The following is an 18261-nucleotide window of genomic DNA, read 5'->3' as shown; positions in this document are numbered from 1 at the left end:
AGGATGAAAATAAGAAGAATTCCAAGCCGGCAAAAAGTATCTGCAGAGCTCCACTAAGTGTATCTGCAGAGCTCCGCTAAGAAATAGCGGAGCTCTGCAGATACACTTTTTGCCGGCTTGGAATTCTCCTTCTTCTCATCCTTCTTCTTCTTCTCATCCTTCTTCTTCTTCTCATCCTTCTTCTTCTTCTCATTCTTCTCCTTCTTCTCATCCTTCTTCTTCTTCTCATCCTTCTTCTTCTCATCCTTCTCCTTCTTCTCATCCTTCTCCTTCTTCTCATCCTTCTTCTCATCCTTCTTCTTCTCATCCTTCTCCTTCTTCTCATCCTTCTCCTTCTTCTCATCCTTCTCCTTCTCCTTCTTCTCATCCTTCTCCTTCTTCTCATCCTTCTCCTTCTCCTTCTTTTCATCCTTCTCCTTCTTCTCATCCTTCTCCTTCTCCTTCTTCTCATCCTTCTCCTTCTTCTCATCCTTCTCCTTCTTCTCATCCTTCTCCTTCTCCTTCTTCTCATCCTTCTCCTTCCTCATCTCCAAGGGCATTTAAATTAAAGGTACAGTGTTCTGCACTAATTTAAAGGCTCTCTGAAGCCTAGAAACCCTTTTTATAAGTTAAATTCGTAGCGAATAAATTTGCATTGAATCAAATTTCTTCCTCAAATTCGGCGAATCAGCCGAATCGAATTTTTGAATAATTCGCTCATCTCTAGTTATGTTACTCCATGTGCTGGCGTCCATCTTGGATTTCTGCTGTGCATGGTGGGAATCCTTTTATGCCTTCAGGTTTCTGAGGTCCATCCCCCAGAGGGGCGTGGCTGATGACATATAAGCCTGTGGCCCGCACATGCTCTTTGCACTTGTGTCTTGTGTCTTTGTGTTGCTATTACGCTGTTCTGACTCTCGTGACTCTCCTGGTATCTGACTCGGCTTGTGACTCGACTATTCTTTGTATTCTCCTTTGATCTGACCCTCTGTTGCTGAACCCGGCTTGTGACCTGTGATTCTCGTCTGCTGTCCTGTACTGTTTTGTCCTGTTGTTGTTGACCCCGGCCTGTCTGACTACTCTTTTGTCTCTTCCACCAGCTACACGCCATTGGCGGCGGCCATTACAGCAGCTGAGGTGTCTCGGGGGCCGCGACCTGGTTCCTGGCTGCGTCAAGTCCATCCCCACCATCAGGGGCCCTGGTGAAGGGCAGCCTGGGACTTAGACTCCGCTCCCTGAGGGACTTCGGTCTGTGGGTGGTGGTTGTCGTCAGCCAGTGCGTTACATTGTTAGGCCTGCCTGTCCGTTCCTCGGCCCCTGTCCTGACAGGAGAGCAGTGGGCACACAAGGTTTTTATTGAGGGATTTGGGGCACTTGATCAGTGCAGCAAGGGTTAAGTCCGGGGCACACAGCAGAGGGACAGTTCAGGCAGGTAATGGGTAAAGTCCAGGCTACAACAGGGAAGTTCAGACAGACAATGGGTAAGTCCGGGCACACAGCAGAAGGGCAGGCTGGCAGACAATGGACAATCCGGGCACAGCAGAAGGGCAGGCTGGCAGACAATGGACAATCCGTGCACACAGCAGAGGGACAGCTCAGGCAAAGATAATCCGAGCACTCAGCAGAAGGCAGCTCTGGCAGGAGGGTAATCAGGGCCTGAGGTAAGCAGGGCCCACAGCAGAAGGCAGCTCTGGCAGGAGGGTAATCAGGGCACACAGCAGAAGGCAGCTCTGGTAGGCAGGGTAATCAGGGCACACAGCAGAAGGCAGCTCTGGTAGGCAGGGTAATCAGGGCACACAGCAGAAGGCAGCTCTGGCAGGAGGGTAATCAGGGCCCACAGCAGAAGGCAGCTCTGGCAGGAGGGTAATCAGGGCACACAGCAGAAGGCAGCTCTGGCAGGAGGGTAATCAGGGCACACAGCAGAAGGCAGCTCTGGCAGGAGGGTAATCAGGGCACACAGCAGAAGGCAGCTCTGGCAGGAGGGTAATCAGGGCACACAGCAGAAGGCAGCTCTGGTAGGAGGGTAATCAGGGCCTGAGTTAAGCAGGGCCCACAGCAGAAGGCAGCTCTGGCAGGAGGGTAATCAGGGCACACAGCAGAAGGCAGCTCTGGTAGGAGGGTAATCAGGGCCTGAGGTAAGCAGGGCCCACAGCAGAAGGCAGCTCTGGCAGGAGGGTAATCAGGGCACACAGCAGAAGGCAGCTCTGGTAGGCAGGGTAATCAGGGCCCACAGCAGAAGGCAGCTCTGGCAGGAGGGTAATCAGGGCCTGAGGTAAGCAGGGCCCACAGCAGAAGGCAGCTCTGGCAGGAGGGTAATCAGGGCACACAGCAGAAGGCAGCTCTGGCAGGAGGGTAATCAGGGCACACAGCAGAAGGCAGCTCTGGTAGGAGGGTAATCAGGGCCTGAGGTAAGCAGGGCCCACAGCAGAAGGCAGCTCTGGCAGGAGGGTAATCAGGGCACACAGCAGAAGGCAGCTCTGGTAGGAGGGTAATCAGGGCCTGAGGTAAGCAGGGCCCACAGCAGAAGGCAGCTCTGGCAGGAGGGTAATCAGGGCACACAGCAGAAGGCAGCTCTGGTAGGCAGGGTAATCAGGGCCCACAGCAGAAGGCAGCTCTGGCAGGAGGGTAATCAGGGCCTGAGGTAAGCAGGGCCCACAGCAGAAGGCAGCTCTGGCAGGAGGGTAATCAGGGCCCACAGCAGAAGGCAGCTCTGGTAGGCAGGAGGTCCGGACACTCAGCAGAGGGCAATTCAGGCAGGCGAGGTAAGCAGGGCCCACAGCAGAAGGCAGCTCTGGCAGGAGGGTAATCAGGGCACACAGCAGAAGGCAGCTCTGGCATGCAGGAGGTCCGGACACTCAGCAGAGGGCAGTTCACAGGGTAGCGATCCAGGGACTCACCAGCCAGCAGTGGCCTCAGCAGAGGAAGTCTAGGCAGATAGGCACCAACTCCTCACAGGTCTTCAGAGGGCTGTGTGTCTTGGCTACACAGGCAATATAGCACCACAAGTCCCAGCAATGCACAAAGCATCTCGAAGTTAGGTCTCAGCCATGAAAGACTGTCCATCCTGACTCAAGCTCTCCCATTCTAAGAGTCTTTCTTCCCACATAGGGACAGTATATGGCCCTTTCAATTGACAAAGCCCCAAGCTCCCGGAGCCGACACTTCTGGCTTTTCACAGCCATAATACACCATGCTGTCTGCACTCCATACTGGGATAACTTACCTCCCACCCCCTGTGGGGCACAGGAACTTCAAATTATAAACAAAGCAGACAAGCTGACTGTTGGCCACACGTGTTAACAAAACAACAAAAAAATAAAATAATATTTCTGCTGTCCGTCACATGACTATTGCCTAGGACGCTACTCAGCCTTTCTGACTAGAAAAATAATCAGCTAGCTCCCCCTAGCTATCTAGGAGGGCGCTACACAGGATAGAGATACAGTATTTGAGAGAGGTCTCCTACCTTTTAAAAAATCTAATACTGTATTTTTGCACATTTTAGTCATGCCTGTAGTTCTGCACCAAACCCCCAAGACTCCATGATACATATTGTCCACTGATAGTCATGAAGGTAGTTCCTATACATTATTATTATACAGTATTTATAAAGCGCCAATAGTTGGCTCAGCGCTGTACATTACAGAGGGGGACAGAACATGTGACAGAACAATACCAATACAATGCAAAACATGAGGGGATCGAGGGCCCTGCTCCTTGGAGCTTACAATCTAGGAGGGAGGGGATGGTGGCACAGGAGGAGATAGCTGTGGGGGATGGGGTGGTAGGAAGAGTGGAGGAGGTCGGCAATTAGCAGGGGGTGGGGTAGGCTTCCCTGAAGAGATGGGTTTTCAGGGTGCGCCTAAAGGAGAGGAGAGTAGGTGATAATCTGATGGGTTGGGGCAGGGAGTTCCAGAGGATGGGTGACACCCTGGAGAAGTCCTGGAGGGGAGCATGGGAGGAGGAGATCAGGGAACTAGAGAGAAGGAGGTCTTGTGAGGAGCGGAGTGCGCGTGTTGGGTGGTACTTGGATATTAGGTCAGTGATGTATTTCGGGGAAGTATGGTGGACGGCTTTGTACGTCAGTGTTAGGATCTTGAATTTGATCCGTTGCGCAATCGGAAGCCAGTGGAGGGATTGGCAGAGGGGGGTGGAGGACACTGAATGGAGGCCAGTGGAGGGATTGGCAGAGGGGGGTGGAGGACACCGAGTGGAGGCCAGAGGAGGGATTGGGAGAGAGGGGTGGAGGACACTGAATAGAGGCCAGTGGAGGGATTGGCAGAGGGGGGTGGAGGACACTGAGTGGAGGCCAGTGGAGGGATTGGCAGAGAGGGGTGGAGGACACTGAATGGAGGCCAGTGGAGGGATTGGCTGAGGGGGGTGGCGGAGCTGGAGCAGTTGGAAAGGTGAATGAGTCTGGCAGCCGTATTCAGGATGGACTGAAGCGGGGATAGCCAGCGGCGAGGCAGGCCAGTGAGGAGGGAGTTGCAGTAGTCGAGTCGTGATATGATGAGGGAGTGGATGAGCTGTTTAGTGGTTTCTGGGGTTAGGAACGTGCGTATTTTGGCGATGTTGCGAAGGTGGAGTCTGCATGAGTTTGTTAAAGATTGGACTTGGGGCTGGAAGGATAGGTTGGAGTCCAGAATGACACCAAGTACTCTGGCCTGTGGGGCAGGTTTGATGGTGGCGTTGTTGGACATGATGGAGAAGTCAATGGGGGGTGGGGTACGGGCTGGGGGGAAAGACAAGAAACTCGGTTTTGGAGAGGTTCAGTTTAAGGAAGTGGAGCATGTCGCTCAGTCTGATATGTCGCTCAGTAGGTGTGTGAATCGGGCGGAGACCGAGGGGGTGAGGTGGGGGGTTGAGAGATAGATTTGTGTGTCGTCAGCATAGAGGTGGTAGTTGAAGCTGTGAGAGTGTATGAGTTGGCCAAGGGAGGAGGTGTAAATGGAGAAGAGAAGGGGCCCGAGGACGAAGCCTTGAGGGACCCCAACAGAGAGGGGGAGTGAGGGGGAGGTGGTAGCATTATAGGTAACGCTGAAAGAGCGTTGTGACAGGTAGGATGAGAGCCAGGAGAGAACAGAATCTCTGAGGCGAAGGGAGTGTAGTTTTTTGAGGAGGAGGGGGTGGTCGACTGTGTCGAAGGCCACGGAGAGGTCAAGGAGTAGGAGCACTGAATAGTGGCCATTAGCTTTGGCGGTTAGCAGGTCGTTGGAGAGTTTGAGTAAGGCAGTTTCGGTGGAGTGTAGGGGACAGAAGCCAGACTGTAGGGGATCGAGGAGGTGGTTGTCGTTGAGGTGAGAGCATAGGCGGGTGTAGACTAGGCGCTTGAGGAGTTTGGATGTAAATAAGAGCAGGGAGATGGGTCTGAGGTTGTTCGGGTCACTGGGGTCCAGGGGGGCTTTTTAAGTATGGGGGTGATGTGTGCATGTTTCAGAGGGGAGGGGAAAGTGTCGGAAGAGAGGGAGAGATTAAAGATGTGGGTGAGGGAGTGTAGGATGGAGGGGGAGGGAGGTCATAGGAGTTGTGAGGGGATAGGGTCGAGGGGGCAGGTGGTGAGGTGGGCATCAGAGAGGACCTTGGAGACTTCCTCGAAGGTAGTAAGGTCAAAGGTGTGGAGTGTTGAGGGGGCTTCAGTATGAGGACTGTAGGGTGGGGTGGGAGTGGAGGTCAGAGCAGTGGTGGGGCCATGGGAGAGGGGTGATGAGGGGGTAGCTGAGTGAGGGGGAACGGGGTTGGAGGGAGTTTGAGCAGTGACGAAGTCCCTGCGGGTCTTGTCGAGGGAGAGGGGGGATGAGGGGGTAGCTGTGTGAGAGGGGACGGGTTGAGAGGGAGTGCGAGTTGCGGCGATGTCCTTGCGAATTGTGCTTTCTGAGAGCACAGAGATAAGATGATAGAATGCCACCTACTGACTTTCTTACAGAGTTTCTGTTTTGTTGCACATCTAGTGAGGTCCCGCATCTTCATACTCCTTGCCTCTCCTCTTCCGCACAGAGTAGTCCATCTAATGCAAACCATGTGTGGTCCTCAGTGGTTTAGAGATTTAAAGCTGAACTCCAGGTATGGATTTTCTTAAATAGCTATGTTGGTTGAGTTTGGATCAATGGAAGTATGTATGTGCCATACCTGTGGAATTACTGTGGGAGTGGAGAATTACTGTAGTATTCTCCACTGCTACAGTGATCCCCGATGTCTTCCAGGTCCCTTGGCAAGCTGCCCAATTGCGTAGTAACCACAGGGGGTTGCCAGCTCAGCATGGATGCTATCACAGAACACCTTGCATTTTTCCGCACTCCTCCGCCCTGGTTTGAGGAGGACTCTGCCATCTTCACCAGGGGGGAAGAGTTGGGCAGTGCGAGGTGTTGCCTTGACATCACCTGTGGGCCCCGGCCAAGCCATGTCAGGCTGTTCCCAAACTTGGGAAGTAGAGGAGCACACTGAGTGCGCCCTCAGAAACGTTGCAGTATCCCTGGCAAACTACACTGCTGCTTCAGGCTCACCGTCCCACAGCTTGCACGTGCTGTGCTGTTTATATTGTCTGCTGGTTCGGAACACACAGGTGCCGGTGATTTGACAGTTACAAGGTGCCTTTACACCCAGGGGCTCCTGCAGTCTCCCCAGCCTCTTCTGTGGACTTTCCCCGGCTCAGTCCTCTTGGCTCACCACTGGAGGAACACTGAAAACCACAAAGCAGGGATGGATGGATCCGAGGGACACAGACAACCAACCCTTTGTGACAAGCTTGCGTACATTGGAGAAATGTGAGTTCATTGGACTACTTTATGTTTTGTCCTTAATAAAAAGACATTTTTACACTAGGGGAGTTCTTTCCTTGGTTTTTCTTTTTTCTCCTTGCCTTAGTGAATAGACCAACTACGAAATTCAAAAAATTGTGTCTTCTCTTGGACGCCCCCCACCACACCCTTTTCACTGTATACAAATCTGTTGTAATTCATACCCATGGGACCCTCCCTACCTTTACCAAAATATGATCTACAGACCTGAGCTACGGGATCTCCCCTGGGGACTGGCACACAGCTTTACACTCACCCATAAATCCTCTAATTCTTGGTATGCCCAAGAGAAAAACCTACAAACTGCTCTCTGGGTGACATAGGGACCCAGTCTCTCTCTCTACTGTATATTTCCTATGACTTGAGATAGTTGCTGGTGTCATAATGGCAAGGGGATGTATTTGCACGTATGGTAGTGTGACTTGATCCAACCTTTTTGGAAAGAGATATTTAAGATATACGATGAAATCTACGATGTGTCTCTATCCCCGTTGCCTACCATGGCCTTGTTGTCTATATTACTGGGATCTGTCAGGCAAGCTTATTGCCACTTTTTTTTCTGCTGGCCAGCATCTTACATCCAGGTTCTGGAAGTCTTCTTCTACACCTTTCTTGACTCTTTGGGTGAACATTGTAAATTACACAATGCTGATGGAGGAAATGCTGACATGAGAGATGGATGCCTAGGACAAATTCACCACTCTGTGGCACATGAGGTACAGTGAAGGAAATGCGTATTTGCTCCCCGGCTGATGTTGAATGTTTGCCCCTCACAAAGAAATGATCGGTCTAAAAATCGAATGGTAGGTGCATTATAACACTGAGAGACAGAATAACAACAAAAAATTCAATAGAAATGCATGTCTAACAAATGATGACTGATTTGCATGTTCATGAGGGAAAGAAGGATTTGATCCCCTATCATTCAGCAGGATTTCTGGCTACCAGGTGTCTTTCATACAGGTAACAAGCTGAGATTAGAAGCAGTCTCTTAAAGGGAGTGCTGCTAATCTCATTGTGTTACCTGTATAAAAGACACCTGTCCACAGGAGCAATCAAACCATCAGATTCCAAACTCTCCACCATGGCAAAGACCAAAGAGCTGTCCAAGGATGTCAGGGACAAGATTTTAGACCTACACAAGGCTGGACTGGGCTACCAAACTATGGCCAAGCAGCTTGGTGAGAAGGTGACAACAGTTGGTGCAATCATTCACAAATGGAAGAAACACAAAACAAGTGTCAGTCTCCCTAGGTCTGGTGCACCATGCAAGAGCTCACCTCGTGGAGTGTCAATGATCATGAGAACAGTGAGGAATCATCCCAGAACTACACGTGAGGATCTTGTCAATGATCTCCAGGCAGCTGGGACCACAGTCACCAAGAAAATAATTGGTAACACACTAGTCCAACAAGGACTAAAATCCTGCAGTGCCCGCAAGGTCCCTCTGCTCAAGAAAGCACATGTCCAGGCCCATCTGAAGTCTGCCACTGAACATCTGAATGATGCAGAGGAGGACTGGTGGGAAGTGTTGTGGTCAGATGAGACCAAAATCTAGCTCTTTGGCATCAACTCAACTCGCCGTGTTTAGAGGAGGAGGAATGCTGCCTATGACCCCAAGAACACCATCCCAACTGTGAAACATGGTGGTGGAAACATTCTGCTTTGGGGGTGTTTTTCTGCTATGGGGACAGGACAACTGCACCGCATCAAAGGGACGATGGATGGGGCAATGTACCCTCAAATCTTGGGCGAGAACCTTCTTCCCTCAGCCAGGGCATTGAAAATGGGTGGTGGATGGGTGTTCCAGCATGACAATGACCCAAAACACACGGCCAAGGCAACAAAGGAGCGGCTCAAGAAGAAGCACATTAAGGTCCTGGAGTGGCCTAGCCAGTCTCCACACCTTCATCCGACTGAAAATCTGTGGAGGAGCTGAAAGTTCGAGTCGCCAAACATCAGACACCAAACCTTAATGACTTGGAAAGGATTTGCCAAGAGAAGTGGGCCAAAATCCCTCCTGAGATGTGTGCGAACCTGGGGGCCAACTCCAGGAAACATCTGAGCTCTGTGATTGCCAACAAGGGATTTGCCACCAAGTAATAAGTAATGTTTTGTGAAGGGGATCAAATCCTTATTTCCCTCATGAACATGCAGATCAGTCATCATTTGTTAGACGCATTTCTGCTGAATTTGTTGTTGTATTCTGTCTCTCAGTGTTACAATACACCGAACATTCGATTTTTAGACCGATCATTTCTGTGTGAGGGGCGAAGATTCAACATCAACAGGGGAGCAAATACGCATTTCCTTCACTGTACATATGGCTGTATTACTCTGACAAACTGAAAAACCTGATTTTTACTTAATTCCTCATCGGTTTGCTCCCGCCGGGTTCTCCTCCCTTGGCTCCTCCTCTTCTGCTGAAGGTTGGACATCACTACCGTGAAAGCACTTCAACTTGCCTCTGTTGATGGATTTTGATAAATGTATTCTTTTTTTTTTTAACGCATGTTCATATGAAGCTTTTTCTCCAGAAGTTTAGCTCCATTCTCTCTCTTTCCTTCCCTTCTCCCTCCCTCCTCAATCTCCCCCATTTCTTCTTGGTTATGGTTATGATGTTTTCTTCCTTTGGTCACCTGTGGGCCCATTACTTGTTTATGCACCAAGATGGCATATACACCCAATGTGACCAACAGGGGCCCCTCTACTTCCCAGGACATATCTGTACACTGTGGTCATCATTTGACTCTTTTTTTACCGATACAACTGCTGCCATACTCTTGTGTTGTAGAGTCATTGTCCTTTTTCTTGTTTTAAAAATGCAAATAAATTTATATTCAACCTAATACACCGACTTCCAGCTTCAACGGGGATCCCATACGTTTGGCACATACATACATTGGTCCAAGCTGGACCAATTTACCTATGTACAAATTGCCATACCTGGAAAACAGCTTTAGGTTTCAAAGTGCCATAATCTTTTACTGAATTTAATCACGTGTGTCCCTCAGCAGACATAATGTGGCCCCCTTAAAGATTTAGTCACAGTTTGACCTACGTACAGCCATCTATATCATTACAGTGGTTAATATTTTGTTACCTTATATGTTTACTATGAAGAAACCTGAACTGAATAGAACTTACCTTTGCATCTTCAATATTTCCATGTTTTATATTGATGTTCAACCCTTCCTTGGTGGTCACCATTTGATCGTTGGCTTTGTTCATAATTTCCTCCTTCTTCTTCTTCTGCTTTTTCATGCCATGTTTCCAAGGAACCTGGACATGTTTTCCTTCAAACTCTTCATTCACTATTTCAGTGATAGTCTTTAGAGTGCCTTCATCACTGTCTACGAGATGGATGTTTTTGATGGTGTTGAAGCCTTCTTGGCTTTCTGTGTATGATTTTATTGATTTTACAATGTTTTGGGCACACGGATCCAAGGGACACCCAGAAATAATGAAATCACCAACAGAAAGTGCAGCAGAGCTTTGACCGTTATCTGCAGCCATCTTCAAGCTGTTGATTATCACTTTCCGTAGAAGACGCTCACATTTTGAATTTTCTTTTTTATCCAGTTTGGGAGCAATTGCATGAATTACCTTCTTACATGATAAATTGCTCACATCTGTTATGACACACTCTCCCGGCTCCAGCTCTCCTTCCTTTTGAACAATGCGTTCACATTCTTTCTGACAACTGGGTCCTGCTGCTTTCACCAAAGCCAGCGCTGGTCCCCCAGTTGGCTTTAAATTCTTATTTGAGGCAATTATGATGACATCAGCATTGTGTTGGCACAGATCACCTTTATATATAACCATTGTGGCTCCATTCTGGAGGCTGACTTGGCAATGGAGCTCATTTTGATTAGAAATTCTGTCATCTGCCTCCTTCTGTAGTTGTATCAGACATTTGTGATTGTGCCATACTGTAGTAACATACATATCTTCATTTTCAAAAAAGGATTTTTTGACCCCGGGTTTATCAATGTATAAGGTGTCAGAATACATTTTGGAAATAATTTTTCTTATGTTGGTTTCTGCCTCCTCTACATAGAACTTTGGGCCAGACAAGGACATGAAGTTCTGTTTCTTCACAACCTTCACATTCCGCATTATTTCATTCCATTCCTGCGTTCTTTTTTCCTCCATAAACTGCAACACCACCACTGACTTCAGCTTGATGTCCTTCTCCACCAAAGTGGTCTTTTCCACAAAGTTATGGATCTGCTGGTAGGTTTCTTCTGCAGGTGAGGATAGACCAGTGATCACCACCTCAGCTCCATCCCTCACAGGGAACTCCTCTATGGAAACCTTTATCCCATCAATATTAAACATCTCCTTTAGGAAGCTCTTCATATTTCCCCACTCCGGACTCTGAGTGACACTTTTATCCTTAACAAAAATCCGCTTACAGACTAATTCCTTCTTCATTGTTTTTTCACCATTTCTCAGATCGTTATCGGAGTAACCAGTTAACATGACTGCATTATCTTTCATCTGAAAAGCTGCTTTAATGTTTTTTTTCATAAGAAGACTACATGACAATTCTTCATTGTCCACTGCCTTCAGAAACTTGATGATGTGTGCATCTAGCTGGATGAATTTATACTTTAGGTCTTGCTTAATATTGACAATTTTGGATTTAGTACTGAGAACTTCATCTCTTGGTCCGTAAAGTTTAACTCCCTTAGAAGTTCCATCATAACGAATCTTCACATGTGGACAATCTTTCATGATGTTTTTCTCCAGACCATGTGCAAACATTAATTTATAAGCTTCGGGTTCAAGAGGCACATCCTCTTCCACTCTGCTGAGTTGTCTAGTGGTTTCTTCTACCAGTTGTCTGAATATTGGCTCAATCTTTTTAACATCTTCTAAAATACCCACAATGAAAGCCTTCTCTGCAACTAAGTAAGGTTTTATGAGGATTCCATCATATGATGAGCTAGACATCTTTTCTTTGATGGCTTCCCACACCGGTGGCTTCAGGTCACACTCTGCAGCCTTATACTTCAAAATAAAAGATTTAAACTTTTTGTGGACGTTATCGCTCCATGATGGAACTATCTTTGCCAAGGTTCGGAGATAACTGGAGAGGTTCCTGGGAAAAGACAGTTTGATGATAGGAGTGGGGTGGTCTACATTTGGCCAAGTGATATCACAGTAAACATCTGACATTTCTTTTTCAAAATTTTGTTTTATCTGTTCATCCTTCAAAATGAATGCCAGTATATGTGGGCTGATGGGGATTTCTACTGAATCAGGTATTTCCATAAGAGGGCCTTCCTTCCCATACAAGCAATGACCAATGGATGGGTAATATGGATACACGGATATTGTCTTATTGTCTAGCACATGCTGCTTTGTCATCACCGTCCTCAGAACTGCAATAAAAAGAAATAAAATGCTTGTTAGAGGATAAGAGAGGCAGCAATAATCAGGGATACATCAGAAGTAGTGTTAGCCCTCTTGGCAACACATATAATACGATTATTATTTCATATCAGTCATTCTCAACTAGGGCTCCTTGAGAGGCTGCTAGGGGTTCCTTGAACTTTGGCTGATTAAACTCACATTCCATGATGCCTGCCTAGTTCCGGGTCCAACGCCACCTGACAGATCCAGCTTCATGACGCCAATGATATTTTTTGCTGTCAACCAAAGTAAGGGGCTTTTTTGCCCGCTCACCATCAATGAATTGGTTTTAGCAGTGGTTCTCCAAAGACCTGAAAATTAATTCAAGGTTTTCTCTGGAGTAAAAGGGTTGAGAACGACTGCTCTGTTGTAGGGGTCTCTAAACTGGGGCTCTTTGCTTGCTTTTATCTAGTCCTTGGAGCAATATTTCATCCATTGGTACCAATAATAGGGCATAATTCCCCCCATTGTCATCAACTAAGGGGCACAATTCCTCACAATGACACCAATGATGGGGCACAATTCCTCACAATGACACCAATGATGGGGCACAATTCCTTACAATGACACCAATGATGGGACACAATTCCTCACAATGACACCAATGATGGGGTACAATTCCTCCCAATGTCTCCATTGATGGGGTGCAATGGCACCAATGATGGAGCATTGTTTACTAATGTCGGGACATTTTCTACTCCTGATGGCCACAGTCTGGCCCCCCTAAAGTCTGAAGGACAGCAAACTGGCCCTTTGCTTAGAAAGCTTGGAGACCCGGCTCTATACGATCATTTTTGTAGCAAAACAAGCTGAAAATGAAGAAGGTGGAAAATATTGGCTTTTTTGTATTGATGAAGCTAGTAAAGTTTTGGAATAGTAATACAAAGTCTAATACAATGAAGCCTCTCCGTTTTCTCTCTAGCCTTTACCATAGCACTTCTGGGAGGTTAGGCTACTAGAGATTTAGGTGTCCTTTGCAGTGATGTTCTGGGGAAGTTAAAGAGAAAAGAAACATAAAGTACAGCTATGGCTCCTCAATAAAGAATGTGTTCAGCACTTCAGCACAGTGAAGGAAATGTGTATTTGCTCCCCTGCTGATGTTGAATGTTCGCCCCTCACACAGAAATGATCGGTCTAACAATGGAATGTTCGCCCCTCACACAGAAATGATCGGTCTAACAATGGAATGTTCGCCCCTCACACAGAAATGATCGGTCTAACAATGGAATGTTCGGTGTAACACTGAGAGACAGAATACAACAACAAATTCAGCAGAAATGCGTCTAACAAATGATGACTGATCTGCATGTTCATGAGGGAAAGAAGGATTTGATCCCCTATCATTCAGCAGGATTTCTGGCTCCCAGGTGTCTCTCATACAGGTAACAAGTTGAGATTAGAAGCAGTCTCTTAAAGGGAGTGCTGCTAATCTCATTGTGTTACCTGTATAAAAAACACCTGTCCACAGGAGCAATCAAACCATCAGATTCCAAACTCTCCACCATGGAAAGACCAAAGAGCTGTCCAAGGAGGTCAGGGACAAGATGGTAGACCTACACAAGGCTGGACTGGGCTACCAAACTATGGCCAAGCAGCTTGGTGAGAAGGTGACAACAGTTGGTGCAATCATTCACAAATGGAAGAAACACAAAACAAGTGTCAGTCTCCCTAGGTCTGGTGCACCATGCAAGATCTCCCCTCGTGGAGTGTCAATGATCATGAGAACAGTGAGGAATCATCCCAGAACTACACGTGAGGATCTTGTCAATGATCTCCAGGCAGCTGGGACCACAGTCACCAAGAAAACAATTGGTAACACACTACGCCGACAAGGACTGAAATCCTGCAGTGCCCGCAAGGTCCTTCTGCTCAAGAAAGCACATGTCCAGGCCCGTCTGAAGTCTGCCACTGAACATCTGAATGATGCAGAGGAGGACTGGTGGGAAGTGTTGTGGTCAGATGAGACCAAAATCCAGCTCTTTGGCATCAACTCAACTCGCCGTGTTTGGAGGAGGAATGCTGCCTATGACGCCAAGAACACCATCCCAACTGTGAAACATGGTGGTGGAAACATTCTGCTTTGGGGGTGTTTTTCTGCTAAGGGGACAGGACAACTGCACCGCATCAAAGGGACGATGGACGGGACAATGTACCCTCAAATCTTGGGTGAGAACCTTCTTCCCTCAGCCAGGGCATTGAAAATGGGTCGTGGATGGGTGTTCCAGCATGACAATGACCCAAAACACACGGCCAAGGCAACAAAGGAGCGGCTCAAGAAGAAGCACATTAAGGTCCTGGAGTGGCCTAGCCAGTCTCCACACCTTCATCCGATTGAAAATCTGTGGAGGGAGCTGAAAGTTCGAGTTGCCAAACACCAGACACCAAACCTTAATGACTTGGAAAGGATTTGCCAAGAGGAGTGGGCCAAAATCCCTCCTGAGATGTGTGCGAACCTGGGGGCCAACTCAAGGAAACGTCTGACCACTGTGATTGCCAACAAGGGATTTGCCACCAAGTACTAAGTCATGTTTTGTGAAGGGGATCAAATCCTTCTTTCCCTCATGAACATGCAGATCCGTCATCATTTGTTAGACGCATTTCTGCTGAATTTGTTGTTGTATTCTGTCTCTCAGTGTTACACCGAACATTCCATTGTTAGACCGATCATTTCTGTGTGAGGGGCGAACATTCCATTGTTAGACCGATCATTTCTGTGTGAGGGGCGAACATTCACCATCAGCCGGGGAGCAAATACATACTTCCTTCACTGTAAATATACAGTAAGTAGGTGGAACTCTGTGGCCCTCTGTGGCCCTTGCTGCCAGTGCTTGATTTCTTGCAGAGCATGACCAGTGCCAGGACATGGTCATCCAGTGCCCAGGGCAAAGATGCCAAAATGCACCCCCTCCCCCCCTTTCATGATGTACAAGGTTAGGGGATCTAATGCATAGCTGTCAATTGTCAAAATCGCTGTGCAGCTCCTGATCAGGTTTTGCATCGACCTGGAAGTGTGCAGTATTTCACGATGCGGTCCCAACACAAGAGGTAGGAAGGAGTGGGAGAGAGAACACAGCCGTGCTGCCTCTTGGCTCTCCCTTTGCCACTCCCAGTGCTGGGCTGACAGGAGTGGTGATGCCGCTGTCACTACTCCTGTCAGCCTTGTAACAGAAGGAAGGCATCCCCATCCCTACAGCAAACCATTGCGCCCAGAGCAGTTTTCCCTCCCACCCACCCCTTGTCCTGGCCCTGAGTGTGATAATATACATTATCAGGTCTACCCCCTCCTGCCCCAGACATTACCATCCCCCACCCCCAGTGCCCTCAACCTCTATCCCTCTCACCTCCTGCCTGGTGAAATGTGACCAACGCGGCTCTTTCATCCGATAACATCTCCACATCTTCTACACTCCCTCCTCTGTTCCTTGCGCTCTCGAAGTAAAGTGTGAGCATGTCCTCCGGGGTATTGGGGGGGATCCTCTCCACTCGGACACTTCTGCATTCTTCCAGACTCTTTGCTGTTAGTTTATGCTTTTTTATTCTTGGGCTACCGGAGAATTTTTCAATGAAATCTGCAATATCTGTGAATAGAGACATCACATCCCAGTGAATACATAGATACATGTATATTCCCAGCCCAGCCCTAGTATTCTGGCATTTGCTTACAGATCATGGAACTATTGGGTTACATTTATGTGCTGATTCCCTCTAGTTTCTCTAGAATTGTTACATTGTATCTCTTATTACAAAGATGTATGTATTTCCTTTGCTCCCCAGCTCCATCTAATGGCCATAATGTGGTAGTTTACTGTCCATAATAAATCAACATTTATGCAGGAGCTTTTTGATCATGTGACATGTGGTCACATGATCAGAAACCCCATGAAAGGGCTGGGGGGTGCCAGTGCCAAGGGTTTAAAGAAAAAAAAAAAGGGAAAAGTGTATGTACTGGGGAGATGTACTGACTATGTTTTGTATTCTATTTTGTCCTGATGTGCATTTTTACATTTTGCTCAGTTTCTCCATCTAGCCTGAGGGCCAGTGCACACCAAAACACAGTGTGGGGGGGCCAATGAATTGTTAATGACGCCCCAAATGCATCTCACAAATGCAGTGCATTATGGTACGGTAGTTGCATGCAATTTGGTGCAGTGCGTGCTGAACAAGTAGGTCTTGTAGTACATTTTCCACATTCCAGTGCATTTTGTAGCCCATTCAAATGAATGGGCAGCAAAACTGGACCACATGGGAACATGAAGGAAACACACGGGAAGGAGCATGTTCCGGTACGAATCGGCCCTGAAAGTTGCTGTCTGAAGCCTCAGAGAGGTCCCATTACTGGACCTGATGGGCATCATAAAATGGATTAAAGCCATCACCCTCCCATCTATATACATGCATGCCTCCTGCCTGGTTTGGTACTGATTGGATGTCGGTGGTAGCGATACGTCAATAGTGGTTCCCAATCTGTGGAGTCCAGTTCATATGTGCAATTATTCTATTTATTTTACCCCCATAATGGTGCAAACATCGGCCGCACAAGGTAAGGCCTGTTAGGGTTGGGCGCCTTGACAAGACTGTCTAACGTGTTAAAGAATTAGTGAGCAGTTCACAGGAGGGTCCTTCTCCAAATGTTGGCCCTGCAACTTCCCTCACATCAAGTCACTGATTAATGTAAAATGAAGGAAAAAGAGAAATATTTCCACAGCCCATACCAACCAATCACATGTCATCTTCTGCTCTCTAAGAAGAACTCTAAGATAAAACATGGAATTTGATTCGTTGTTATGGAGTTGTTCATAAATCGTTGTCTTTGTTGGGTGTCTGACCTATATCACATGTGAAGGTGATGACGGCAGATTGGATCTCAGGAATCCTCTCTATGTAGAAGTCCGTGTCCATGGATTTGTCACTGATATTCTCCACCAGAAGGTTTAACATCTCAGGATTGTGGCTGTCCTGGATGTTCTCAATCAGAACCAGAGAGGACGAGTGGCTGGGTGACATCTCTTCTTTCTCTGGAGTTGGTTTCCCTGTAAAAATTGGAAGGAATGATAAAACTGCATTAAACATGGACATATTACTGCTCTGTCCCAACTATCTCCAACCATCCATAGTTATCCTTCCCATTATGTACATATAAAGCTCAGCCATGGGTCGTGGTAACGTCCTCCTTCCTCCTCCAGAACATACTCAGCTTTCTCTGTGTTTCCCATGACAACAGTTGGCAGTTTATTTTATTTTTCTGGAATTACATTTTCTACCTGTCATTTGTGGAACCCATTGAAATGTTATTACTTGCAATACATTAAAATGGACATTAGATGATGGTGGCCTGCCATTCAGGGTCACTCACATGGACAGAACATCCCTCTGGGACTAGTATGCTAAATAACAGAACTCGGCTGGTGAGCAGGGCAGTCAGGGACTACATTTCCCAGGAAGGGTAGTGTGTGGGCGGGGCATATAAATATCAAAAGCCCGGGAGATTGGTCAGGAGAGTGCGGTGAGAGACGGAAGGAGAAGGAGGTGTGCTGACAGCTGAGGTGCTGAACTAGGCCGCGGAGCCAGGGTTGGAGAGAGAGGAAGAGCGGAAAAAGACTACTGAACATCCGGTCTGCCATGCTGCCCAGCAGGCAAACCTGAAAGACAGCTACAGCGCAGTTGTCTAGTTCTGGGAGGGCATCTATGGATGTCCTCCCAGAACACGCCCCCTGGGAGCACCCGGCGCCGCCGGTGATTGCTGTGTCCTACAGACACAGCTGATCACGTGATACAGTAAAAGGCCAATCACAGAGGCCTTTTACCATATGATCAGCTGTGTCCAATGGCACAGCAGATCACCGGGTAAATACAGTTGTCAGAGTGTGAGGAAAGTACTGCCGAGATCTGCCTACTGTCAGCGAAGGAATCGGCACTGATCATCAGAGCACTGATGATCAGTACCCAACAGTGCAGCCCACCTGTGCCCATTAGTGCTGCCCACCTGTACCAATCAGTGCCACCCACCTGTGCCCAGCAGTACCACCTACCTGTGCCCAGCAGTACCACCTACCTGTGCCCAGCAGTG

At 47.8% G+C, this 18261-nt stretch overlaps 1 protein-coding gene across 2 annotated transcripts in view; it reads right to left on the bottom strand.

Moving 5' to 3' along the window:
• Nucleotides 1–18261, bottom strand: part of LOC149434650 (protein mono-ADP-ribosyltransferase PARP14-like) — a 152737-nt gene that overhangs the window by 55381 nt on the left and 79095 nt on the right. For both annotated transcript variants that reach the window (XM_089663557.1, XM_089663558.1), the window contains exons 21-23: nucleotides 17021–17224; nucleotides 15536–15772; nucleotides 9921–12163 (exon numbers count right to left, since the gene is read on the bottom strand). In XM_089663557.1, coding sequence (XP_089519683.1) covers nucleotides 9921–12163; nucleotides 15536–15772; nucleotides 17021–17224 — 2684 coding nt within the window. The remainder of the gene's footprint in view (nucleotides 1–9920; nucleotides 12164–15535; nucleotides 15773–17020; nucleotides 17225–18261) is intronic.

This window comes from Staurois parvus, unplaced genomic scaffold, assembly GCF_062004578.1.
Source record: "Staurois parvus isolate SC_StPar_1 unplaced genomic scaffold, SC_StPar_1.0 ptg001719l, whole genome shotgun sequence".
NCBI classification, from domain to species: Eukaryota; Metazoa; Chordata; class Amphibia; order Anura; family Ranidae; genus Staurois; species Staurois parvus.
The sequence above is the reverse complement of the archived record's forward strand: the minus strand, read 5'-3'. Positions and strand labels throughout refer to the sequence as shown.